This window comes from Neofelis nebulosa, chromosome 3, assembly GCF_028018385.1.
Source record: "Neofelis nebulosa isolate mNeoNeb1 chromosome 3, mNeoNeb1.pri, whole genome shotgun sequence".
Lineage (NCBI taxonomy): Eukaryota > Metazoa > Chordata > Mammalia > Carnivora > Felidae > Neofelis > Neofelis nebulosa.
Window position 1 is genome coordinate 118,917,228 of NC_080784.1, and position 27,392 is coordinate 118,944,619.

Consider the following 27,392-nt stretch of genomic DNA (forward strand, 5'->3'; position numbering starts at 1 on the left):
TGATGCTTCTGTTGTTGATGTCACAATGACAGGAAAGACTTTACAGTTTTTTTTTCCTCCTTCATGAGCATTTCTGAACAAATGACCTAGCTTTCCAAACTGGTATAGCCTAGACCACACTCATAAAATAGGAAACAAGTGTTTCAGCTTGGTTCATGGAGCCAAGGCCAAATAAAATGAAGATAATCTAGCAAAATCAGACATATCTGGACACATGTACGTACACTTACAAAGTAGTACACTCATAATATGTATAGACCTTCTGTGAAAAGTTAATAGGTGGTTAGAACCTATGGTTTGGGTCACATAATTTTAATTAACCACTGAAGTCTACTTACAGAAGAGATACGAGACAAGATTAGTGGATACAACAGCTTGTTAGATTCACAATCTTTACACGTTAAAAGACCAACAATAAGCTCTTTTTGATGATAGTTCTTTGAAAGTATGTAGGTCATCAATAATAAACTGTTCTAATCATTGTCCATAGTTATTTATAAACTTACCTGATTATTATATGCATCAGGTGCAAGTTTCTTGTATGTTGGTGCCATAAGAGTAGACAGGTTTTGTAAATGAGACTCCAGTTTCTCTTCCTGTTTAAAATGAATAATTCTACATATTAAATTCTAAATCCTTTTTATACGTGAGAGAGGCTATCAGTAAAAAATTTCCCCCTATATCTTAGATCCAAATGACAATATATAGTATCTTTCTTATTAAATAACTAAGGTTTCCTAACATGACTATGTCTTTTTTTACATATTTAAATTCAAGTTAGTTAACTTACAGTGTAGTATTGGTTTCAGGAGTAGAACCCAGTGATTCGTCACTTACATATAATATCCAGTGCTCATCCCAACAAGTGCCCTCCCTAATGCCCATCAGCCCTCCCCCCACCAACCTCCCCTCCGGCAATCCTGTTTGTTCTCTGTCTTTAAGTGTCTCTTATGGTTTGCCTCCCTCACTGTTTTAATCTTATTTTTCCTTCCCTTCCCTTATGTTCATCTGTTTTGTTTCTTAAATTCCACAAAATTTCCAAGCAAAAAGTATACACCATATATCATCTACTTTTGCATGTGTTTCCAAGCAAAAAGTATAAACCATCTAATTTTGTATGTGTTATTAGAATATCTAGCTCTTTGGTATTTTTATGATGTTAATTTTATACTTTGTATGTAGATACTCAGCATTTTATAAATATAAGCCTATGCCAGTAATAGGATAGGAGTATGAAGCCATAGAGTCTTAAAGAGGTCACATTCTCTACTCCTCCAATTAGCTGCCAAGGAAGATGAACCATTGGAAAGATTTGTTTGGCTCTCTTTATATTTTTAAGTGCTTATAATATTAAAAAGTTCAAAATTTGAAAAGATCTTTCCATTGAACAAAAAATTACTAGATGCTTCAAATACGGATAAAACTCTCAGAAGTAGATTGTGGTATATTTGAAGAACTTTGTAAAGTTTACTTGAAAGGAGGAATGTTCAGTTGCTCCTCCTCCCTACAAAGAACAGATTTTCCAGGTAATATGCTTATAAAATGAGAGGCGATGATACTCAGTTATTCCATTCATCCTTAGAGGTTCTCATTTCATAGTGATTATTTCTCTAAGAATGTTGATGTAACTACCTGGCAGAGATATACTAATTTGTATTTTAGAAGGTGAGGAGGTTTCTAAGCCAGGCTCTCCTACCGCCCTGAGGGAGGATGTGCCTATCCATCTCCAGGATTTGCTTTATATTAAATCTGGTGAAAGTGATAAACGTTTATAAAATATAAGTAAAAAAAAAGCTCTCCAGTGTGGGAAATTAAAGTGGCTGATGACATGTAGCCCATTTAATAAAGTTTATTAAAAATATAATCCTGTGGGGGTGCTTGGGTGGCTTAGTCAATTAAGCTTTCGACTTCAGCTCAGGTCATGACTTCACAGTGTGAGTTTGAGCCCCACATCTGGCTCCTTGCTGGCAGTGCAGAGCCTGCATGGCATTCTCTCTCTCTCTCCCTCCCCCACTTGTGCGCACACTCTCCCTCAAAATAAATAAACTTTATATATACATACACACACACACACACACGTTTATATATATAATATATATAAAATCCTGTGAAGAAAATTACATCATGATTTCAAGAGTTTTTGCACTTTATTAAATTTCCACTTACTATTATAGTCACAAATAATAAAGCGACAAAGTTTTCATTTAGAGGGACATATCAATACTATAGTATCCATAGTATAACTATATATTTCAATTGCATTTAATCTTTGTAAGATAATTGTAAGGTTCAGAGAGTCAGTAAAAATTTGGTCATATCTAAATGTAAACATACTGAAGTTTTTGGATTATTCAATGAGCAAACTCTAGAAGCTACCCAAAAGTTGTTATATTTGAGACCCATGTGTAAGTTATATTTGAGAAATATATAAATTCTTTAAAAAAATTTTTTTTAATGTTTATTTTTGAGAGAGAGACACAGAATGTGAGCAGGGGAGGGGCAGAGAGAGGGAGACACAGAATCCGAAACAGGCTCCAGGCTCCGAGCTGTCAGCACAGAGCGCAATGCAGCGTTTGAAGTCACGAACCGTGAGATCATGACCTGAACTGAAGTCGGATGCTTAACTGACTGAGCCATCTAGGTACCCCAAGAGAAATATATAATTTCAATTACATTTATATTAAAATCTAAATATTTTTTAGTTTTTTGAGTGCATTCATTATAACTTTAAGCTATCAAATCTCAGGGTATGAAAATGTGATTAGAAATGGTCTTTACTGAACGTGGCAGTGATGAATATGACTTTTTTAATTCAGGTTTGAAAGACGAAACTTGTAACAATGAAATATTAACATTTAGTTTTAATACCAAAGTGACAGTTATTTAAAACTCTAGAATTAACATGAAAGATAAGTATAGAAGACCATAGGTATTAAGAGTTTATTTTGCTCAAATTTTACTACTTTGGTATCACATGGTTGTTATTATGCTAACTTTATCAAATATTATAATGTGTATCTACAATTTAGCGTAAATGTTGATTTACCTCAGAGGTGAAATTCTCTATGTTAATGAGAGTTTAACTGAGTATGTCATACTGTTCACTTCATCTGTACTCATCAATTCTCCATGAAAAATACAGATTATATATCAGGAAGTACACAAACCTCTTTTGGGTCATCCCCAAGCAGCTTAAATTTTCTTGGGATCTTGCTTCTGGCAAACTTACATCCATTGTAGTACATACTCCACGAACAACCAAAAGAAAATGAGGCACCACAGGTCTCGGGGTCCAGCCCTTGACAGGCACAGGTTCTCCTGAGGGATCAAAGGACCAAGTTCATAGCTATCAATAACATTTATGTAGGCTACCAATCTTGTATTCTGGATGTCTGCATGCAAAAATGAATAAAAATTAGTTTTAAAAGAAGTTTAACTCTATTAATTAAGCCTGCCATAACCACATCAGAAAATAACTATTTTAATTGATTTTGAAACACAATTTAAATGACTCTTTATTTTAACATATCACACAGAAAATTACACACAATTTTACAGCTTGCAAATGCTCACAAATAAAACATACTCAAGTAAGTAGCACTCAAAGTAAGAAACAAACATATACTGGCACTCCACAATCTCCTAATATGCCCAGTAAGCTGTAATAATAATTTCTATCAGAAGAGATTAGTTGTGCCAATTTCATTCTGTATACAGTGTACTGTATATATATATGGGGATGTATATGTATGTGCAGTTTTGCATATTTTTATACTATAGTATGTATATGTATATATATGTATGTATATACACACACACACATTTTTGCTTACTCATATATATACTATATAGCATACTTTTATTTTTATTTATACAGAATACCATGTTTATTTTTATTTATAAATGTAGTATAAAAATGGGTAAAACTCTATACACAGGTACACACATACACACAATTAGATAGTATAAGCTTATTTGTGTCTTGTTATTTTTGTTCAACATTATGTTTGGGATATCCATATCATTGCATATAGTTGTACTTTTTCATGTGTTTATTCATTGAGTGCAATTTTCCATTGTATAAATATTTCACAAATTAACCATTGTACCATTAATAGGCACTTGAATACTTTCCAGTTTTTGGCTAAAATACAGTATTATGACTTTAGAGCCTAAGCCAGATATATCCTAAGAAACATAAGCAGACAAATTCAGCAAAGAAACCAAAAACAAAAAAACAAAGAAATAAAAAATGATGAAACAACCTACTAGGAAAACTAGTATTCTATTATGATTATTGTTATTAGTATTTATTATTCAATTATTTTTTCCAGATTTTTTGAGGTATAATTGACAAATAGTTAAGATATTGAAAGTGTACAAAGTGATTTGATGTATGTGTGCATTGTGAAAGGATTTGCCCACTGAGTAGTTAATATATCTATTACCTCACATATTTAACTCCCCTTTTTTTGGTAAAGAACATTTAAGTTATATTCTTTTAGCAAATTCCAATTATACAATACAGTATTATCAACTATAGTCCCCATGCTACACATTAGATCCTTAGACCTGATTCATTTTATAACTGAAAGACTGTACCCTTTTATCAACCTTTCCCTATTTCCCCTGTCCCCACAACCACTTTTCTACTCTGTTTCAGAGTTCTTTTTGGTTTGTTTCTTTTTGATTCCACACAGAAGTAACATCATGTAGTATTTGTCTTTCTCTGCTTCGCTTAGTTCACTTAGCATGTCTTCCAGATTTATCCATCTTGTTACAAATGACAAGATTCCCTCCTTTTTTAAGACTGAATAATACCTTTCTCTTTCCCTCCCCTCCCCTCTCCTCTCCCCTCCCCCTCCTTCCCTCCTTTCCTGCCCCTCTCCTTCCCTTCCTTTCTTTCCCCTCTCCCTCTTTCTCCATACCAGATCATCTTTATCCACTCACCCATTGGTGGACTCTTAGGTTGTCTCTACATATTTTTTAGTGCAGATAATGCTGCAATGAACACTGAAGTGCATAATCTCTTTGAGATAATGATTTCATTTCCTTTGGATATATACTCAGAAGGGGGGTTGCTGGGTCATAATAGAAGTGGTAGTTCTATTGTTAATTTTTTGAAGAATCTCCATACTGTTTTCCATAGTGTACCAGTTTATGCTCTCATTAACAGCATACAAGGATTCCTTTTCTCCACATTCTTGCTAGCATTCTTATCTTTTTGGTAATAAACATCCCAACAGGAGTCAGTTGATATCTCATAGTTTTTATTTGTATCTCCCCAATGATTAGTGATGTTGAACACATTTTCATGTACCTGTTTGCCATTTGTACGCATTCTCGGTAACAATGTCTATTCAGGTCCTTTGCCCTATTTAATTGGTTTGCTTTTTTGCTACTGAGTTGTATAGGTTCTTTGCATACTTGGATATTAATCTCTTTCTGGGTGTCTGGTTTGAAAACATTTTCTCCCATTCCATAAACTGCTTCTTCATTTTGTTGATGGTTTCCTCTACTGTTCAGCTTTTTGGTTTGCTGTAGTCACTCTTACTTTGCTTTTGTTGCCTTTGCTGTTGTTGTTAAATGCAAAAAACCACTGTCAAGATCAATTCCAAGAAGTTTACCCCTATGTTTTTTTTTTTTTTTCCCCCTGGGAGTTTTACAGTTTCAGGTCTTCTGTTCAAAACTTTAATCCATTTTGAGTTGATTTTTGTGTACAGTGTAGGAGAGGTCCAGTTTAATTCTTCTGTGTGTGATATCCACTTTCCCCAATAGCACTTATTGAAGAATGATGCTTCTCCCATTGTATAGTCTTGGTTTCATTAAAAAAATTAATTGAGGGGCGCCTGGGTGGCGCAGTCGGTTAAGCGTCCGACTTCAGCCAGGTCACGATCTCGCGGTCCGTGAGTTCGAGCCCCGCGTCAGGCTCTGGGCTGATGGCTCGGAGCCTGGAGCCTGTTTCCGATTCTGTGTCTCCCTCTCTCTCTGCCCCTCCCCCGTTCATGCTCTGTCTCTCTCTGTCCCAAAAAAAAAAAAAAAAAAAAAAAAATTAATTGACCATATTTACATACATGTATTTGTTGGCTTTGAATTCGGTTCCATTGATTAAAGTGTTTGTTTTGATGCCAGTACCATACTGTTTAATTAATATAGCTCTGCAATATAGTTTGAAATCAGAAAGTATAATGGCTCAAGCTTTGCTTTTCATTCTCAAGACTGCTTTGACCATTTGGGGTCATTTGTGATTCCCTATAAATTTAGGATTCGTTTTTCAATTACCATGAAAAATGCCATTGGAATTTTGATAGAGAATGCATTGATTCCACAGATTGTTTTGGGTACTATGGGCATTTTAACAATATTGATTCTTCCAATCCATGAACATAGGCTATCCTTCCATTTATTTGTCTTTTTTGATTTCTTTCATCAATCTTTGGGGGTTTCGGTACACAGATTTTTCATCTCCTTGCTTAAATTTATTGCTAGGTGTTTTATTCTTTTTCATGCTTGTGTAAATGTGATTGTTTCCTTAATTTCTCTTTCTGTTAGTTCGTTGTTAGTATATAGAAACACAACTGATTTTTGTATATTGATGTATGCTACAACTTTACTGAATTTGTTTATTAGTTCTAAGAGTTTTTTTGATGAGGTCTTTAGAATTTTCTATCTGTAATATCATGTCCTCTACATATAGTGATACTTTTACTTCATCCTTTATTTGGATGCCTTTTATTTTCTTGCCAGATTGTTCTGGCTAGTATTTCGAATAATTTATTGAATGAAAGTGGTGACAGTAGGCATTTTTTTGTCTTACTCCTGATCTTAGAGTAAAGCCTTTCAGCTTTTCATCACTGAGTATAATGTTAACTGTGGTTTCCTCATATGTGGTCTTTATTATGTTGAGGTACTTTCCTTCTATACTCAGTTTTTATTATGAAAGGATGTTGAACTTTGTCAAACATGTTTTCTGTGCTTCTTGAGATGATTATACAATTTTTATCCTTAATTTTGTTAATGTGGAATTGATTGGGTATGTTGAACCATTCTTACATTTCTGGAGTAAATCCCACTTGATTACGGTATATGATCCTTTTAATGTACTATTGGACTTGGTTTGCTAATATTCTGTTGAGAGTTTTTGCATTTAACTTTTCATCAGGGATACTGGCAGATCATTTTCTGTTTTTGTAGTGTCCTTGTCTGGTTTTGGTATCAGTGTAATTTTGGCCTTGTAAAGTGAGTTTGTAAATAATTCCTTTTCTTCAACTTTCTGAAAGAGTTTGAGGACTGTGAATTCATCTTCAAATGTTTGGTAGAATTCACCATTGAGGCCATCTGATCCTGGACTTTTCTTTGTTGTGAGGTTTCTGATTACTGGCTCAATATCCTTACTAGTAATTGGTCTGTTCAGATTTTCTTTTTCTTCATGATTCAGTTTTGGTAAGTTGTATGTGTTTAGGAAGTTAGCAATTTCCTCTAGGTTGTCCAACCTGTGGGTGTACAATTGTTCATAGTGTTCAGTTATAATCTTTTGTATTTGTGTGGTATCACCTGAAATGTCTTCTCTTTCATTTATAATTGTATTTCTTTGAGTCCTCCTTTTTCTTCGTAAGTGTAAAGGTTTATTATTTTGTTTATATTTTCAAAAAAGTAGCTCTTAGTTTCATTCATCTTTTCCATTGTCTTTTTAGTCTCTACTTCATTTATTTCCACTCTGACGCTTATTATTTCTTTCCTTCTGCTAACTTTGGGCTTAGTTTGTTCTTCTTTATTAGTTTCCTTGAAGTGTAAAGTTAGGTCGTAACTTTACCTTAAAGACCTTAAAGAAGGTCGTAACCTTCAAAACAACTCACATTTATAGTAAAAATCAGCAGCCTGGCAACCACTGGAAGGGGCAGAATTAGGTTAGCTATCCTCTAGTGCCCCATTGTCAGAAAAGTGTCATTATTTTACCTATTTGGTAGTTCTCTACAAGACACTAATAGCAAGGCTGTCTTCATTTTACCTTAGAGTTCACCTAGTATGTACAGCCTTTTCCCCAGCAGGTGTTTGTAACTGTTAACCACTGTGACTGCCTGAGGTGGTGGATAACAGTTGGCATTAAAAAAAAAAAAAAAAAAAAAAAAAAAAAAAAAAAAAAAAAGGCTAATTCAAAAGCTTAAAGTTAAAATATTGGAAATAAGATATCCATAGGAGGCTTTCAAAAGCCAACATGTTCCTGGTAAGCCAGAAAGCCATATGCATATTGTATGTTCACTCACAAAAGACATAAACTCTAAACTGACTAAACTTGAAGCTCTGCACAAGCAGGGAATAACGGGGTAAGGCAGAGTTGTAAATTGCCTGGCTGACTGTTGAAGGCATGGTCCAAAACACATACAGAACTCCCGTGGTAAAGACTGGAAGACTTACTGGTTTTAGGTAGCTAAGGATCTCTGTCTAATCATTAGGTGACCACTAAGCTAACCAAGCAGAGATTTCCACAGCTGCTCATGAGGAAATAATATAGATTTTACTGAAATAGTTCAGAAAAGTCACTAAACTAACAACAATAACAAAGTAACAATAACAAAGCCTGGGTAGGGCAGAGAATCTAATTTCCTAAATTACCACATTATATTATTCGAAACGTCCAGTTTGTAACAATTATAAAACATACAAAGAAACAAAGTGTGGTCAATACAGAGGAAGAAAGCAGTTAATAGAAATTGTCAATGAGGAAGTTCAGATGTAAGACTACTAAACAAAGACTTTGAGTTATTATTTTAAGTATGTTCAAAAAAACTGAAGGAAACCATGCTTAACAAATTAAAAGTAGGGGTGCCTGGGTGGTTCAGGTCGTTAAGTGTCTGACTCTTGATTTAGGCTTGGATCATGATCTCATGGTTTGTCGGTTGGAATCCTGAACCTCACCCCTCTCTCTGACCATCCCCCACTCTTTCTCTCTCTGTCCCCCTCTTTCAAATAAATAAACTTTAAAAAAGTAACTAAAAGTAGGAAAACAATGTTTTATCAAGTAGATGAGGTAAAACGAAATAGAAACTATAATAATAAAATGGGAATTCTGGAATTGGAAAGTAAAATAATTTAAAGTAGAAGGTCCATTAGAATGGTTCAACAGTAGACTTGAGTAAGAGAGAGAAAAAGCAGTGGGGAAAGAAGCTGAAAATAGGTCAGTTGAGATTATCCAGTCCAAGAAACAGAAAGAAAAAAGAATGAAGTAAAAATAGCAGAACATCTGAGACCTATGGGGATACTATCAAGCATACCAACATATTCATAATGAACATCCACAAAGTAGATGAGGGAGAGTAAGAGAGTATGAAGTAGGAAAACTATCTGAAGAAATAATAGCCCAAACTCCCCAAATTTGATGAACAACATTAACCTATACATTCAAGAAGCTCAGCTAATTCCAAGTAGCATGAAAATTGTTCCACACCTAGAATAATTATAAAACTGTTGAAAGCCAAAGGTAAAGAATCTTGAAAGCAGCAAGAAAACTCATCATATGCAAGAGATTTTCAATAAGATTAACAGCTGATGATGCATAAGACATATGTCATCCCAGCGCCTCTAGCCTCCATATTTAAATGTTGCAAGAAAAAGATCATCAACTAAGAAATTCTATATATATCAAAACTATGCTTTAAAAGTGAATAATAAACTAAGGTATTCCATGACAAATATTAGAGTGTTTATTGCTATTAGCCCTACTCTACAAGAAATTTTAAATGGAGTCCTTCAGTCTGACAGGAAAGAACACTAGACAGTAATTGAATCCACATGAAAATACAAAGAACACCAGTAAAAGTAAACACATAGGAAAATAGAAACAACCTTATATACGTATGGTTTTTTAACTCTTTTTTCTATCTGATGTAAAGGCAACCATATAAAGCAGTAATTATAAATCTGTGTTAATGTATATACAATGCATAAAATTGTATGACAATAACAGCACAAAGGTAAAGGGGTGATTGGAGCTGTATAGGAACAAAGTTTCTGTATATCAGTGTAATTAAATTGGTATTTCTCTAAATTAGATTGTTATAAGATGTTAACTAAAATCCCCAAGACAACTACTAAATATGTAACTCCAAAAAATATAATAAAAGTGACAAGGGAGTTAAAATGTTGCACTAGAAATATCCATTAAACACAAAATAAGACAGTGATGGAAGAAGAGTTAAACAAAAGACATACGGAAACTGATAATAAATTGGCAAACAATAAATCCTACTTCAACAGTAATTACATTTACTATATATGGTTTAAATAATATAATTAAAAGGCAAAGACTGGAAAAATGGATTGAGAATTTCAACTATCTGCCATCTATGAGACTTGGTTTAAGGGTACAAATAGGCTGAAAATAAATGGATAGAAAAAATCATGTAAACAGTGATTAAAAGAGAACTGGAGTAGCTATACTAATAACAAAGTAGGATTTCAGACAATATTATTACCAGAAACAAGTACATTTTATAATAATAAAAGGGTCAGTTCATAAAGATGTAACAACTATAAACACACATGAACCTAAAAATAGGGTACCGAAATAAAGTAAAAAATGACAGAATGAAAGGGAAAAAGATATATCTACTGTTGAAAGTGGAGTACTGAATAATAACAACTAGACAAAACTGAGGAACAAAAACACTAAGTCAACTAAGTTAACTAGTATCTAGAGTACACTTCACCAAACAGCAGAATACACATTCTTCTCAAATGTGCATGGAACATTCTCTAGGACAGACTATATGGCAGATCATAAAGCAAAGCTACCTAAATTTAAATGATTAAAATCATGCAAAGTGTATTCGTTATCAATGGAGTGAAATTATGAATGGAGAAGCAGCAAAGGTGGGTAATTAATCAATATGTATGTATGACACACTCCTAAATAATCAGTGAGTTAACTAAAAAAATCATAAGGGAAGTTAGAAAATACCCTGCAATAAATGAAAATAAAAAGTTAAACTTTATGGGATACATCTAAAGCAGAAGTAGAGGGAAATTTATAGCTTTACATACCTGTATTTAAAAAGTTCTGAAATCAGTAAACTAATCTTCTACCTTAAAAATCCAGAAAAAGAGCAAAGTAAACACAATGCAAATGGCATGAAGGAAATACTAAAGACTAGAGTGGAAATTAATGAAATAAGAAATAGAGACATAGAAATAAAAATGAAATAAAAAATAGAAATAGATAAAATCAAAGAAATCAAAAGTTTTTTGGAAGGATCAACAAAACTGAGAAAACTACACAGACTAAACAAGAAAAGTAAGAGAAAACCCAAACTACAAAATTAGGCATTAAAAACAGGACACTACTACTGACCTTATAAATTATAAGGTAATACTATAAAAATGATAGATCAACAAAGTAGATAACCCAGATGAAATGGACATATTCTTAGACACAAACTACTGAAACTGACTCAAACAGGAAGAGAGAATATAAATATAACTACAACCAATATAAAGACTGAGTTAATAACAATAATAAACCTGCCAACAAAGATAAACCCAGAACTACATGACTTTGCTGGTGAATTCCACCAAACACTTAAGGAATTAGCCTCAATCCTTTACAAATTCTTCCAAAAAATAGAAGAGGGAACACTTTTCAATGCATTCTATGAATCCAGTATTAACCTGATACCAAAAACAAAGACATCCCAAGAATGTAATATACTAATATCATTCATTAATATAAAGGCAAGAATCCTAACAAAATACCAGCAAACATATTTCAACAACATGAAAGATTTATACATTATAGTCATTTGTGATTTATCTCAGAAATGCAATGTTGGGCCAATGTACAAAAAATTACAGCAATATAACAAATGATCATCTTAGTAGATGCAGAAAAAGTACAATATCTTTTCATAATAAAAATAACTAGAATAGAAAAAAAAAATCCTCTACCTGATAAAGAGCTTCCACAAAACCTACAGCTAGCATAATACTTAATAGTGAAAAATTGAAAGTTTTTCCCCTAAAATCAGGAACAAGACAAAAATGTTTGCTCTTGTCAATTCCATTCAATATCTACTGCAGGTTCTTTTTTTTTTTTTTTTTAACGTTTTTATTTATTTTTGAGACAGAGAGAGACACAGCATGAACGGGGGAGGGTCAGAGAGAGAGGGAGACACAGAATCAGAAGCAGGCTCCAGGCTCTGAGCCATCAGCCCAGAGCCCGACGCGGGGCTCGAACTCGCGGACCGCGAGATCGTGACCGGAGCTGAAGTCGGACGCTTAACCGACTGAGCCACCCAGGCGCCCCTCTACTGCAGGTTCTAGCCAGGAAAATTTAGGCAAGAAAAAGAAATAAAGGTACTCAGATTGGAAAGGAAGAAATTAAACTATTTGTATGTGTAGATGAAATAATCTTGTATGTAGTAAATCCTAAGGAATCTATCAAAAAAGTTAGCACTAATAAATTTGTAAGTCTGCAGAATACAAGATGAATACATAAAAACTTAATTGTTGCACGAAGACTTAATGAAAATGAAGAGCTAAATGAAACAGAGAGAAGCAATATGCCTGATAAAAAAAATCAAAATAATGGCCATAGATACTGGACTTGAAAGAAAGGTGAATGAACTCAGTCAGAACTTCAACAAAGAGAAAGAATGTATAAAAATAACCAGTGTTAGCTGAAGTATTCAGTATCTGAAATGAAAAATGTCCTGGAGGGAATCCACAGCAGGTCAGAGGATGCAGAAGAATGGATCAGTTATCTGGAATATAAGAGATGGAAAGCAACCAAGCTGAACAGCAAAAAGGAAAAATAATTTAAAAAATGAGAATAACCTGAGACTCTGCAACATCATCAAGCAAAATAACATTCACATTATAGGGATCCCAGAAGGATATGAGGGAGAGAAGGGGGCAGAAAACATATTTGAAAAAAATAAGAGCTATAAACCTCCCTAATTTAGGGAAGGAAACAATTGTATCTACAAAAATTAGTCAAGGGACAAATAAAAATATGTAAAATATGACACTGTATACACAAAATATGGAAGGAGCACAAAATTTTCATGCTTTTGTGTGTTCAAATTTAAGTGCAATTAACTCAATACACACAGCTATACATACAAGATGTTCTATATGAACCCAATGGTAACCACAAATGAAAAACTTATAATAGGTACACAAAATAAAGTAAAAGGAATCCAAGCATAACATCAAAGCAAGTCATCAAACCACAAGAGAAGAAAACCAGAGAAGAAAAAAGGAATAGAGACCTACAAAAAATACCAGAAACCATTAACAAAATAGCATTAAATACATACCTATCAACAATGACTTGGAATGTAAATGAACTAAATGCTCCATTCAAAAGATATGAGATGACTGGCTGAAAAACAAGACCCATCCATATACTGTCTACAAGAAAAGAACTTAAACCTAAACACTCACATAAACTGAAAGTGAAAGGATGGAAAAAGATACTCCATGCAAACAGGAAAGAAAAAAAAATGCAGTAGCAATATTTATATTAGACAAAATAGATTTTAAAACGAAGACAGTAGTAAGAGACCAGGGACTACATAATGTTAAAGGCATCAATCCAATAAGAGGATGTAACAGTTGTAAATATCTATGCACCCAACATAAGAGCACCAAAATATGAAAAGCAAATATTAAACAGACATAAAGGGAGAAACGGACAGTAATACAACACTAGTAATACCCCACTTACATAAATGGATAGATCCTCCAGACAGAATATCAACAAGGAAACATGGCTTTGAATGACACATTAGATCAGATGAACCTAACAGATATATACAGAACATTCCATCTAAAAACAGCAGAATAAACATTTTTTTCAAGTGCACATGGAACATTTTCCAGGATAAATCACATTAGGCCAGAAAACAAATATAAATGAATTTAAGATGATCAAAATCATATTAAGCATCTTTTGACAACAATGATATGAAACAGGAAATCAATTGCAAGAAAAAAACTGGAAAAAAACCACAAACTTCACAAACATGTGGAAGCTAAACAACATGCTACTAAACAACTAATGCGTTAACAAGAAACTCAAAGAGGAAATAAAAAAATACGTGGAGATAAATGAAAATTAAAACACAACAGTCCAACATCTTTGGGACACAGACAAACCAGTTCATAGAGTGAAGTTTATAATATTACAAGCCTACCTCAGGAAATAAAAATTTCAAACAATCTAACCTTATGCCTAAAGGAATTAGAAAAAGAAAAAAATCTCAAAGCTAGTAGAAGGAAGAAATAATGAAGATTAGAGCTGAAATGAATGAAATAGAGACTAAAAAATAACAATAAGATCAATGAAACAACTGATTCTTTGAAAAGATAAACAAAATTGACAAATCATTAGCTAGACTCATCAACAAAAGGAGGACTCAAAAACAGAAATGAAGGAGGAGAAATAACTGACATCACAGAAATACAAAAAATTATGAGAGTATTATAAAAATTATATGCTAATGAATTAGAAAACCTAGAAGAAATGGATAAATTCCTAGTAACATATAATCTTCCACAACCAACTCAGGAAGAAATGGAACAAATTTCTGACAAATCTGAATAGTGACAAATCTGAATCAGTAATAAAAGTCCCAACAAAAATCTAGGACCAGGTGGCTTCATAGGTGAATTCCAGCAAACATTTAAAGAGTTAATACTTATTCTTCTCAAACTATTCCAAAAAATAAGAGGCAGGAAAGCTTCCAAATTCATTCTATGAGGCCTACATTATCCTAATATTAAAAACAAAGACACCATAATAAAAGAAAACCTAATGAACACAGATGCAAAACTTCTCAACAAAATATTAGCAAACCGAATTCAACAATATATTAAAAGGTTTATTCAGCATGATCAAGGGGGATTTATTCCAGGGATGTAAGGGTGGTTCAATATTCACAAATCAATCAATGTGATACATCACATTAACAAGAAGGATAAAAACCATATGATCTCTCAATACATGCTGAAAAAGAATTTGACAAATACAACATCTATTCAAGATAAAAACTCAAGTGAGTTTAATGGGAATACACCTCAACATAATAAAGGCCATATATAACAAATCCACAGCTAACATTATACTCAATGGGGGAAAACTGGGAGTTTTCCCTCTCAGATCAGGAACAAGACAAAGAAGTCCACTCTCACCTCTTTTATTCAACATAGTACTGGATATCCTAGCTGCAGCAATCAGACAAGGAAAAATAGAAAAAAAAAAAAACCCATCCAAATTGTAAGGAAGAAGTGAAATGATCACTTTTTCCAGGTAACATGATACTATACAGAGAAAACCCAAAAGAATCTACCAAAAAACAAACAAATAATAAGGTTATAGGATATAAAATTAATATACAGAAATGTGTTGTGTTTGTATACATTAATAACAAAGTAGCAGAAAGAGAAATTAAGAAAAACAGTCCCATTTACAATTGTCCCAACAAGAATAAAACACCTAGGAATATATTTAACCAAAGAGGTGAAAGACTTATACTTTGAAAATTATAAGACATTAATGAAAAAAATTGACCACAATACAAAGAAATGGAAAGATACACCATGCTCATGAATTGGAAGAATTAATATTGTTAAAATGTCCATACTACCCAAAACAATGTATAGATTCAAAGCAATCCCTACAAAATTACCAATAGAATTATTCACATAAGTAGAACATATAATCCTAAAACTTTTATAGAACCACAAAAGACCTCACATAGCCAGAGCAACCTTGACAAGAAAGCTGGAGGTATCATAATCCCAGACTTCAAGATATGCTACAGAGCTATAGTAATCAAAACAATATGGTAATGGCACAAAAAATAGCCACAGAGATCAATGGAACAGGACAGAGAACCCAGAAATAAAACCAACCGTACACAGTCAATTAATCTATAAAAAGGAGGCAAGAATATACAGTGGGAGAAGACAGCCTTTTCAATAAATGGTATAGGGAAAAATGGACATCAACAGGCAAAATAATGAACTGGATGGCTTTCTTACAGTATACACAAAAATAATCTCAAAATGGATGAGGACCTACATGTGAAACCTGAAAACTCCTAGAAGAAAAAGTAAGCAACAATCTATTGGACGTCAGCCTTAGCAACATTTTTCTAGATATGTTTCCTCAGGCAAAGGAAATAAAAGCAAAAATAAACTACTGGGAATACATCAAAGTAAAAAGGTTTTGCACAGCAAAGGACACCATCAATAAAACAAAAAGGTTAACCTACTGAATGGGAGAAGATATTTGCAAATGACATATCCAATAAGGGGTTAATATCCAAAATATATAAATAACTTCTATAGCTCAACACCTAAATAAATAAATAAATAAATAAATAAATAAATAAATAAATAATTGGGTAAAGGACCTAAATAGATATTTTTCCAAAGAAGACATACAGATGGCCAACAGATACCTGAAAGGATGCTCAATATCACCAGGCATCAAGGAATGCAAATCGGAACCACAATGAGATATCACCTCATACCAGTCAGAATGGTTAGCATCAATAAGACAAACAAATGTTGGTGAGGATGTGTACAAGAAAAGAGAGTGCTCCTGCACTGTTGGTGGGAACATAAGTTGGTGCTACCACTATGGAAAACAGTTTGAAGGTTTGTCAAAAAATTAAGGGCACCTGGGTGGCTCAGTTGGTTAAACGTCTGACTTTGGCTCAGGTTATGATCTTGCGGTTCATGAATTGGAGCCCGGCATCGGGCTCTGTGCTGACAGCTCAGAGCCTGGAGCCTGCTTCGGATTGTGTGTCTCCCTCTCTCTCTGCCCCTCCGCTAATCGCACTCTCTTTCTCTTTCTCTCTCTCTCTCTCTCAAAAAAAAAAAAAAAAAAGAATAAAACATTAAAAAAATTTAAATAAAAAAATAAAACTAGAAACACCATATGACTAGCAATCCAAGAATGAAATCAAAATAACTACATTTAAATACCATCAAAAAGAATACTTAGAGGGGTGCGTAGGTGGCTCAGTCGGTTAGGCATCCGACTTCGGCTCAGGTCATGATCTCGCGGTCCGTGAGTTCGAGCCCCGCGTCAGGCTCTGTGCTGACAGCTCAGAGACTGGAGCCTGTTTCAGATTCTATGTCTCCCTCTCTCTCTGACCCTCCCCCGTTCATGCTGTCTCTCCCTGTCTCAAAAATAAGTAAGTAATTTAAAAAATTAAAAAAAAAAAGAATACTTACAAATGTAACAAAAGTATGTAGGACTTATATACTGAAAACTATAAAACATCATTGAAAGAAATTAAATACCTAAGTAAATGTAAAGACATCCCTTTGTTAACCAATTGGAAGGCTTAATACTGTTAAGCTGTCAATACTCCTCATAGTGGTCTACTGATTGAACAGAACCCCTGTCAAATCCCATATGGGGAAATTGAAAAAGTGATCCTAAAATTATCAAGGACATGAAAAGAATCCAGAGTAGCCAAAAAAAAAAAAAAAAAAAAAAAAATCTTGTAAAACAGTTGGAGGACTTAACATAAATACAGAGAGAGTGGTTGCCAGAGGGGAGGTGGTAGGGGGAATGGATAAAACAGGTGAATTCCAATTTCAAAACTTACTACAAATTACAGTCATTAACACTGTATCGTATTGCCAAAAGGACTGAAATGTAGGTAGATTAATGGAATAGAAGAGTCCCAAAATATCCCATACATTTTTGCCAATTAATTTTCAACAAGAATGACAAGACCATTTAATGGAGAAAACAGTCTCCTCAACAAATGGTGCTGATCTATATGCAAAAGAATGGTATTGGACTCTTACATCATAAAATTAACTTAGCAGGGATCAACAAGCTAAATGTAAGAGCTAAAACTATAGTACTCTGTAAAGAAAACAGAGGTAAATCCCCAAGACCTTGGATTAGGCAATGGCTTCTTAGATATGACACTAAAAGTACAGGCAATTAAAAAATACATACATTTGATTTTATCAAATTTGAAAAATCCTGTGCTTCAAGGATATTATCAAAAAAGTGAAGAGGCACCCTACAGAATAAAAGAAAATATCTGAAAGCCATATATTTGCTAGAGTTCTAGTATCTGGAATATATAGAGAACTCTTGCAACTCAAAAAATATGAACTCAACTTAAAAATGAGTGAAGAATCAAGTAGGCATGTTCCAAAGAAGACATATGAATAGCCAGTAGTACATAAAATAATGTCTAACATCATTAGTCATTTGGGAAAAGCAAATCAAAATGACAAGATACATTTCACACCCACTGGGAAGGCTATAATAAAAAAAGACATACAATAACTAGTTTTGATGAGGATGCGAAGACACTGGAACCTCGACATACTGCTGGCAGGAATGAAAAATGGTACAGCTCCTTTGGAAAACAGTTTGGCATTTCCTCACAGAGTTAAACATAGAGTAACCATATGACTAACAATGTCACTGCAAGAGAACTGAAAACCTATGTCCATACAAAAACTTGTACACAGATGTTCACAGAAGCATTATTCATAATAGCCCCAAAGTGGAAACAATACAAATGTCCATTAATTGATGAATGGATAAGGAAAATGTGAGATATGTATACACACACACACACACACACACACACACACACACACACACACACACATACGCACAATGGAATATTACTCATCTACTAAAAGGAATAAAACACTGATTAATGTTATGATATGGATGAACCTTTAAAACATTATGCTAAGTGAAAGAGGCCAGGCAGAAAGGCAAAATATTCTATACCATTAATACAAAATGCCCAGTACAGGCAAATCTATAGAGAAAGAAAGCTGATTAGCAGTTGCCATTTTAGGGAAGAGGAAAATGGGAACTGACTGCCTAATAGGTACAGGGTTTTCTTTTGGGAGTGAAGAAAACGTTGCACAACTTTGTGTATTATTACACAAATGAATATATTGCTAATATTAGTGTATTACTAATATTATACAATATTAGTATATTACTAAACCACTGAGTTTTAAGCTTTAAAATAGTGAATTTTAGGGGAGCCTGGGTGGCTCAGTTAGCTAAGCATCTGACTTCAGCTCAGGTCATGATCTCTTACTTGTGAGTTCGAGACCTGCATTAGATTCTCTGCTGTCAGCATGGAGCCCATCTTGGTTCCTGTCTCCCTCTCTCTCTGCCCCTCCCCAGCTCGTGCTTTCTCTCTGTCTCAAAATAAAACATAAAATACAATGGTGACTTCTATGGTATGTGAATTATATCTCAAAAAAATCTCTGCATAACAAGGTAGAGTGACTTCAAGATGATTTCCTACATGAAATGGCTACTAAAAGGCATTTTTATTTCTATATTATTAGAATATTATTAAAATTAGCATTTGTCAGCTTCATTTTAACATGACTCAGAATTTGGCTCATGGTTAAACAACAAATCAGTAAAGCAACTGTAATAAAAATATTCATCTATGTAACAGATTTTTAAAAACATTCTCAACCTTTGAGTTACCATCTGGATTTCTACTGTAAAGGAAATATAAAACTTTAAACTAAAAATTAGATCAGATATTCAACCTTATGCAAGTTTACAAACTAGCAAAATAAATTCAAATGTAATACATAAATTTATACTTTGAAAAATAAAAAAACTTGTGAATTTGCAAACTCAAACAAAAATAATGGAAACAAGCAACGATCCTCAATCAATACACTACACCATTAGGTGAAAGTTTTCTGGGAAAACTTTAGGATGGACGAATCAAGCTGACAACTCCTGAACTCACTGAACACTCTTAACATCACTAAGAATGGAACAAAGCAGACATTTAACCCTCCTGATGGATATGAAGAATTAAGATTATTTCATTACCACTTACAAAAGCATTTTTGCCAATATATACATACATATACACATACGTAACTTTTTTAAGTCTCTTAATATCAATGCACAAAAGACAGTTGGGATAGAGGGATAAGGTGAATGAAACAAATGTGCAATTACATACCCAGAATGTGGGAAATTTTACAGAGCAAATTATATAGTCTCTTTAACAAAAAAATTCACTAAAGAGAGGGGGAACTATTATAAATAAAAAGAGGCTTATGGAAACTATAATTTGTCTTCCAAACTGGGATACTTTTGAAAGTGATAGAAAGTTTTATTCATAAATATGCAAGACAATAGGCATGAACTGGTACCACTCAAAAGCCTCAATCAAATACAAGGTATGGGCTTTCTTGCTGGCAATATAGTTTTGCTTTTTATTATTATTTTTTGAAAAAGATCCAATTAGGAATCTAAATATGGTCTGAACATGTCATGAAAAGATATGGGGCGCCTGGGTGGCGCAGTCGGTTAAGCGTCCGACTTCAGCCAGGTCACGATCTCGCGGTCCGTGAGTTCGAGCCCCGCGTCAGGCTCTGGGCTGATGGCTCAGAGCCTGGAGCCTGTTTCCGATTCTGTGTCTCCCTCTCTCTCTGCCCCTCCCCCGTTCATGCTCTGTCTCTCTCTGTCCCAAAAATAAATAAAAAACGTTGAAAAAAAAATTAAAAAAAAAAAGATATTAAAGAATCACTGTCAATTTTGAGATGAATGAAAATGACAGTGTAACTAGGTTTTATAAAAAACATCCTTGTCTGTTAGAGATATACACTGTCTGTTAGAGATGGTATCTGTGTTTTGCTTTAAAACACTGTCGGGGTGGCAGTGGGGGTAGGAAGTGTAGGGGAAATATGTGAAATAGTATTGATAAAATGTTGATAAGTATTGAAGCTATGTAACGGGTCCACAGGGATTCATTAGACTGCACTCCTCCGTTTATGCATGTTTGAAAATTTTTATAATATAAAGTTAGCTTAAAAAAAAAAAAAACAAAAACACAACATTTAACATCACCCAGCATGGCAAAACACATTTCTGGCTTTGACTTTCTTATAATGACACTCCCACAACTCTTAACTTGCCAAAAACATATTGGTTAGGCTTAGTCATAAAATGGAAATCTCAAAGGGAAATCTTTAAAGGAGAAACAGCTGGTTAATCTCAAAGGAAATGTAAAAATCCATTTTTGACTTTCCCACTGAAAGATTATTCTGATAGTTCTTTTCTGGACTCACAGTGGTTGGTTATGGTGCATGTAGGCATTGGGATTTGTAAGAACTCGGTGACGAGATTCATACAGCCTTGAATATTAAACTGAGTCAGCAGCCCCAATTTGAGATTATCCTCTGTTTTTGGCAAAGTCATAATTCTAGCTTCTGCCAAATATAAAATGTATTTTATGGGGTATTAGAAACTTCAAAAGCTATAACTGAATGAAGTCTCTATTGCCATTGGTGCCTGTTTTAATTGTGTATGTTAAGTACATTGTTTTGTTTTTTGAGAATTATTCTAAACACTCTTAGCCCCAAGCTAAAATTTAGTCTAAATAATTACTCACCCTTATGATGGAATTCCAGACAAAGAGAAGCAAAAGTATGCAGACTGGCCTTTAAAATGTTTTAATCATTGAAACACATATTTCAATAGTTTTGTACTCGCCTCTTATTTAGACCACTTACACTGTAATTTTTCTTAGATCCTGGCCCAATCTTTTACTGTTCATGGATTTTAAATGCAAAATAATACAATTTAGGAAAGTTCTTGACAGAATTTCTTTCTATATGTCAGATTCCATGACAGGCAATGGCATTTATAGAAATTACAGAAAAGCCTTCAGGGGAAAAATACCAGATATATAATAACTGAAAATTAAATCAATTACAAAAAAATAAGAAATATAGTTTGCATGAAACTTCAAGAAATTTAAATTAAAACACTGCTATTTTCACAAGAAGTTCCTCAGTAGTTTAGAAGTTCAAGCCATCAAGTCTAAAAGGAAGTCTGCTTTAAAAAACAAGGCAGATAGTTAATTCCTGAGAAAAGTGCTATCAGGGACATCATCTCAAGGTGCCTTAACTTCATTTTCTTTGATTAAAGGCATTTAAATACATCTTTTAAAGAAGGAGCAAGGGAAATTAGGGTAAACTGAAAAGTATTTTACACATAAAGCTGTCCATCATAGGTTTATGAGTCATATGTTATGAACCAGATTTCCACTTTCCAACACATCAATTATAAAAGTGGATTTATGGCAGTGAGGAACACACACATACACGAGATTTTTGGATCATAACTACCACAGGAAGCCACGTCCCCACCTTTGATATGTGAACAGTAACTTTCCTAGACATATTATTTATAATTGATTTGCATACCCCCCATGACCCAGAGAGAGAATCCATGTTAGTATTTACTAACCATGTTAGTAAAGCTATAGTAGTCAGAATAATAGTCAGCAAAGGAACAAATGAGGTTACAATGGGATGTTGCAATGAGTGGCATAGTATTTCTATAAATTCAGTAAACTATATTGCAGTTTGGTGAACGCAGAGGAACGGAGACTAAAGGAAGAAATGCAAAATGAAAAAGAATTTTAGAACTGGGGCGCGTGGGTGGCTCAGTTGGTTAAGTGTCAGACTCTTGATTTTGGCTCAGGTCATGACCTCAGGGTTGGTTGGAAGATTGCCCTGTGTAGGGCTCCGCGCTGAGTGTGGATCCTGCCTGGGATTCTCTCTCTCTCTCTCTCTCTCTCTCTCTCTCTCTCTCTCTCTCTCTCTGCCCCTCCCCTGCTAGTGCTTTTTCTCTCTCTCAAAATAAACAAATAAACATTTTTAAAAAGTTATTTTAGAGCCAGCTGTCAGTAAAATTACACTGTAGCATTTCAGCGTAGCACTGTGAATTCTCCCATACTCTTTTTAAAAAAATGTTATATAGGAATAGCAGAGGAAGAATAAAAATGAAGCTTTCTCCAAGTGAAGATTTAAACTTCCTAAACTGGATAAGGTTGACAAACAAAGACATACTAGTCCTTGGATGCACTAAATATATTTAACTGCATACCCCTGGCTCTGTTCCAAATGTTTATATTCCTGAAACATAATGCATAAATAGCCACTAATTTCTTGATTATTTAGTAGCAGTAAAAATGAAAGCAATTTTTATTGGTATTGTGAAAATGATAAACTTGATTGAACTGAAGTCTGAATCAGTCTGTTTCTACAGAAGTTCTATAAGCCTTATATTTTCACGTTTGCTACATTAAGGTCCTTGACCTGGGAATCCTAAAATTTCTCATCGAACTTACTTTCTGCTTCAGCTACTGCAACACAGAAATGGTGTCAATACTTACTAATGTGGTTGCCAGCCACACAAAGGGCTGTCACATGCACCAAGTGGACACACAGATACTTTCAAATTTATGGCACAACTGAGTTCATGTGAGTACGGACATTCAGACTTGCAGCAAGCTGCTCCTAACTAAATGTCTACGCTGTCTGAAGGTACAAAATAATTCATGGAATCGCCTCGGATTACCCGTGTTAGCAAATACGACTTCCTACTGCAGGACTGGGAAACAGGCATTTCGATCCCCATTTAATAAATGTACAAATGCAGGTTCAACTCTCTTCCCACAAACCAATAATTAGGTTTTGCTCTTAGTGGAAAGAGAGGGAGGCATCACTTACTCTTCATTCAGGGCACACCGACGATTGGTGAGAGTGCCATATTTCCTCAGCGTTTCGGTGAGCTCTGAGTAGAGTTTGTCAGCCAGAGACAGTGGGATTCCTTCCCACACCAGGATGAGAATCACAATCACAGCCGCCTCACAGGTGTGGCCAGCTCGCTCCCGCACCAAACATAGTAGCTTCTCCTCGCTGCAGCTTCTGCGAACCACCTGTGTGGGTCACCATTCCACCCCAACACCCCCACCCCAACCAAAACAAAACAAGGGTCACTTGTGGCAGATGAGAGCATTGATTTATGTACGTATATTTTTGCATGTCTGGGTCACAATTAGGGCAATGTTTGCCAGCTACTGCAACTTGCCTTTTGCTAGCCATCTATACGGTGGGGTCAGAATTAGGCGGGATGCAAAACCGTGCAATGTTTAGCAGACTGTGCCTAGTACAGTGGGGGGCAATGCCCCCTACATTAAAGCTAGAGCTACATGGAAGACATGGTCGTCTTTTTTCACAAAGTTCAAGGCTTTCAAAAATGACAACATAAAGATTAATGGAAGGTATTTAAAGGATTAAGGGTGACTTCTTCCTATCCCAGGAAGAATCATACTTTTTAGCAAATTGAATGGACCTCGTCTTCGCTATTACATTCTTTCAATTAAATACAGTTTGTACCTGGCTTAAAAACTAATCTGCCTTTTCTTTAAGAGATGACACAAAATAAATATAAGCAATGTTCATTTCAACCGGCATAAATGACTCTTTGATCTGGGTAACCCAATTCTCAGAGTTAGATTAATGAATCAAAATGCCCACGACTGAAGATCAAAGGCCTCATCAGGTCACACTTACCCATTTAGCAATAGGACATCCCTGAGAACTTTTGCCTTCTTTACCAGTATAGATGACTCTTTCAATCCTAATAGCTTTACCCTTCTGTCCAAACCTTAAAAGAAATCCACAGAAACACACACACATAAAATTAGCAAATGAAGCTGAGGCAACCAAAATACTGAACATTTGAGCATAATTTTATTCTATGACCACATCCTGAGAAATGAATGGTTTATTTTTAAAAAATAGGTCTAAGCCAAGCAAACTGGATAACAGACTTTAAGCTTTATACTTCTTCAGTATCAAAATATATGGATAATTGTAATGAACTATTTTTAAATTATATGTTGGGCGAAAATAATGGGAAAGCTTATTTTTAGACATAATTTCACAAAGCACAAAACTTTTTTAAGTTTGTTAAGTTCAGTCTTCTAAGACATATTACTATTTGGTTTTTGTCCTTTACTAAATTTAGCTAGTTTAAAACTTGGGGAATCACAATAGATTCTAGTTAGAACTGTTCCTCAAAGAATCTCTAACATTGTTAAAAAGATGGTTCACAAATCACTAGCATTCAGCAATTTTGAAAATATAGGATAGTTCTAGAAATAGATTATATTTTTCCTTAGGACCAAGGCACTACTTACTGCTTGCTAGTAACAAAAGGCACTTAGGGTATCTGCCAGGCTACTAGATGATTATTTAGTGAATTTCTACATACTAATTAGCAACGAATAATTTGTAAATTGGGCAAGAATGATACAAAACATGTCCTTGCTGCCCAGAACGTCTCCTAATATATTTTAATGATAACACTGCCTACCTCTTAAAGAAAGGCACCCTAGCACAGTAACAGCTCACTGCTGGGGATACCAATATGAAAGTTTCTCTTTGCATTGATTATCTCACTCATTAGAGTCTTCTACATGCAGGACTAACTGTGTAGATTCAGGTAAATACTTGCATACCTGTGATTAACAGTAAAAAAAAAAATGCAGCTATAAATAGAATCCTCTCTCTTTCTATTCAGCATCTCACACTTACCCTCTGCTCATACTAAGGGATAACGTCCCTAGAGGGAACTACTCGTTTACAGCTCTAGGTGAATTTAACTCAACGGCTCCTTTCTTGTGCCACATTTCCCCGCTGTTTCTTCTGCGACCCTTTATCATCAAGTGGGAAAGCCAGAGTGGGGCCTGTCTTTGCAGCCGGTGCCAGCACCCTTGCGCCTGGCAGGCTGGCTGGCTGGTTCTTGTGCGTGCCTGGGTTTTCTGGCATCCATCTCCAAGTGGGCAGCCTGTGCCAGCTCGCAGACTATTAGTCCTGTCAAATATTGTGACTCTCTGGTGAATAGCACAGTGTGTAGTGCTGGCAACCCTGGAATAGCTAAGCCTACTAATAATTACTCAATTTACAATTGTTTACTGCTTTGTATGTGAAAGCTGAAAAAATTCTGACATATACAAAAGGATAAACGTTAATCTGCCCTGTGCCTTTGCGTTAATTACCTTTCTTCCATGATTTCTCTAATAGCTGCCACATTAGGACCTGCTCCTAGATGGGTATAAAAAGGACCTTCATCTTTTTCAATAATTTGCTCTGTTGAGATAATAGAAGATTATTATTTTAGACCTCAATTATACTAAATATAAAGGCTACATCCACAAAGCTTATCCCCCAACTGCACATTAAGGGCCCTAAATGTGACTGTAAACATTTTTTTCTTTAAAATGAATAAATTGATGGACTAATCTATTAGAAAATGTGCCAAATAATTAAGTATATGTACATGCTGGCTGTTGGATAAAAATATATTAAATTACATTTCAGATACGGAATAAGAAATTATTTATTTTAAACAAAATAAGTGGAACTAAACAAAACAGTGAGGGAATTAGGTTATATGTAATACCAACTAAAATTCAGTTTTTTGAATTGAAACAAAATTTTATAGCTAACTAGAAGCCTGCCTGATACTTGGATGTTAAAAGATTAAAAATAAAATTTCCTGTCTTCTCTCACCCCAGGATATTGCTCAGTTTTTATTGTCAAGGTACCTTTTTCTCCTCTTGTTTCCCCTCAACATTTAATAGCTGAGTTTTGAAAATAAGAATATTGAATCCAGACCCATATTTGTATGTACTTGAGAATAATTTGATGAGAGAAAATACTGGAGAGAGGGTCAGGTAAAAGGAAGAGGTTCTTGTAAACTACCAAAGATGGAAAGTAGGAGGAGAGGTTAGGATGATAGAAGAAACTGCAGATGATTAGAACTTACCTAATGTTATCTATGACTGCACCCCTGAGGCAACCTAATATTAACCACACAAAGGGGCAGTATGGATCCTCCCTCCATTCTTCTATAAAATGTGGGGTGTCCCGTTGTAAGAGGAATAAGAAAAGGCGGGCGGGCGGACCATTGGCCACATTAGTTTAACATTTGTTTTTTCAAATGTCTTCTACTGTGTCCAAGTTGAGGAACTGTAATAAAGTCTTCATATATACATATATTTATGCATCTATTGGCAAGATGGTTTCCCTATTCCAATGGACCTATTACATATCCTGAATTTTTTTTTTTAAAAAGGTGTTTGTTTAAAAAAAAAGAAAAGGAAAAAAACATATTTTCTATCAGAAGATAAAACTTTAAAGAGAAAATAGAATCAAAATGAATATAAATCGTACAATATTTCAGGGTTATCAAGGCAGAAAGGGCAACTTCATGAGTATTCAGAACGTCAGCATTACAATTTCCCCCAACTCACCAAGGTTGAAGATAATAACTTCCCACTTATGTAGAAATTAATGTTGTGAAACCACTAATACATTCAACCTTGAATTAATACATATTAAAAAGCTCCTACATGAGTTTACATATTAGCAGTTATTTTCTCATTTTAATAGATGTTTTTACTGTCTAGGTGTCTCTCCAGGAGGTGATGTACAAAGAGTTAAACAGATTAATCTAAAACTGATACCTTTATATTTTAAAGGGT

At 34.4% G+C, this 27,392-nt stretch overlaps 1 protein-coding gene across 4 annotated transcripts in view; it reads right to left on the reverse strand.

The window, feature by feature from the left end:
* TET2 (tet methylcytosine dioxygenase 2) overlaps window positions 1–27,392 on the reverse strand; it is a 136,205-nt gene that overhangs the window by 17,107 nt on the left and 91,706 nt on the right. The window contains exons 4-8 of one of the 4 annotated variants that reach the window (XM_058721758.1): window positions 25,905–25,995; window positions 24,415–24,508; window positions 23,569–23,777; window positions 3,168–3,318; window positions 507–596 (exon numbers count right to left, since the gene is read on the reverse strand). In XM_058721758.1, coding sequence (XP_058577741.1) covers window positions 507–596; window positions 3,168–3,318; window positions 23,569–23,777; window positions 24,415–24,508; window positions 25,905–25,995 — 635 coding nt within the window. Of the gene's footprint in view, window positions 1–506; window positions 597–3,167; window positions 3,319–6,928; window positions 7,494–14,858; window positions 19,210–23,568; window positions 23,778–24,414; window positions 24,509–25,904; window positions 25,996–27,392 lie in introns of those variants that run through there. The other 3 variants (XM_058721759.1, XM_058721760.1, XR_009259404.1) reach the window with 3 other exon arrangements.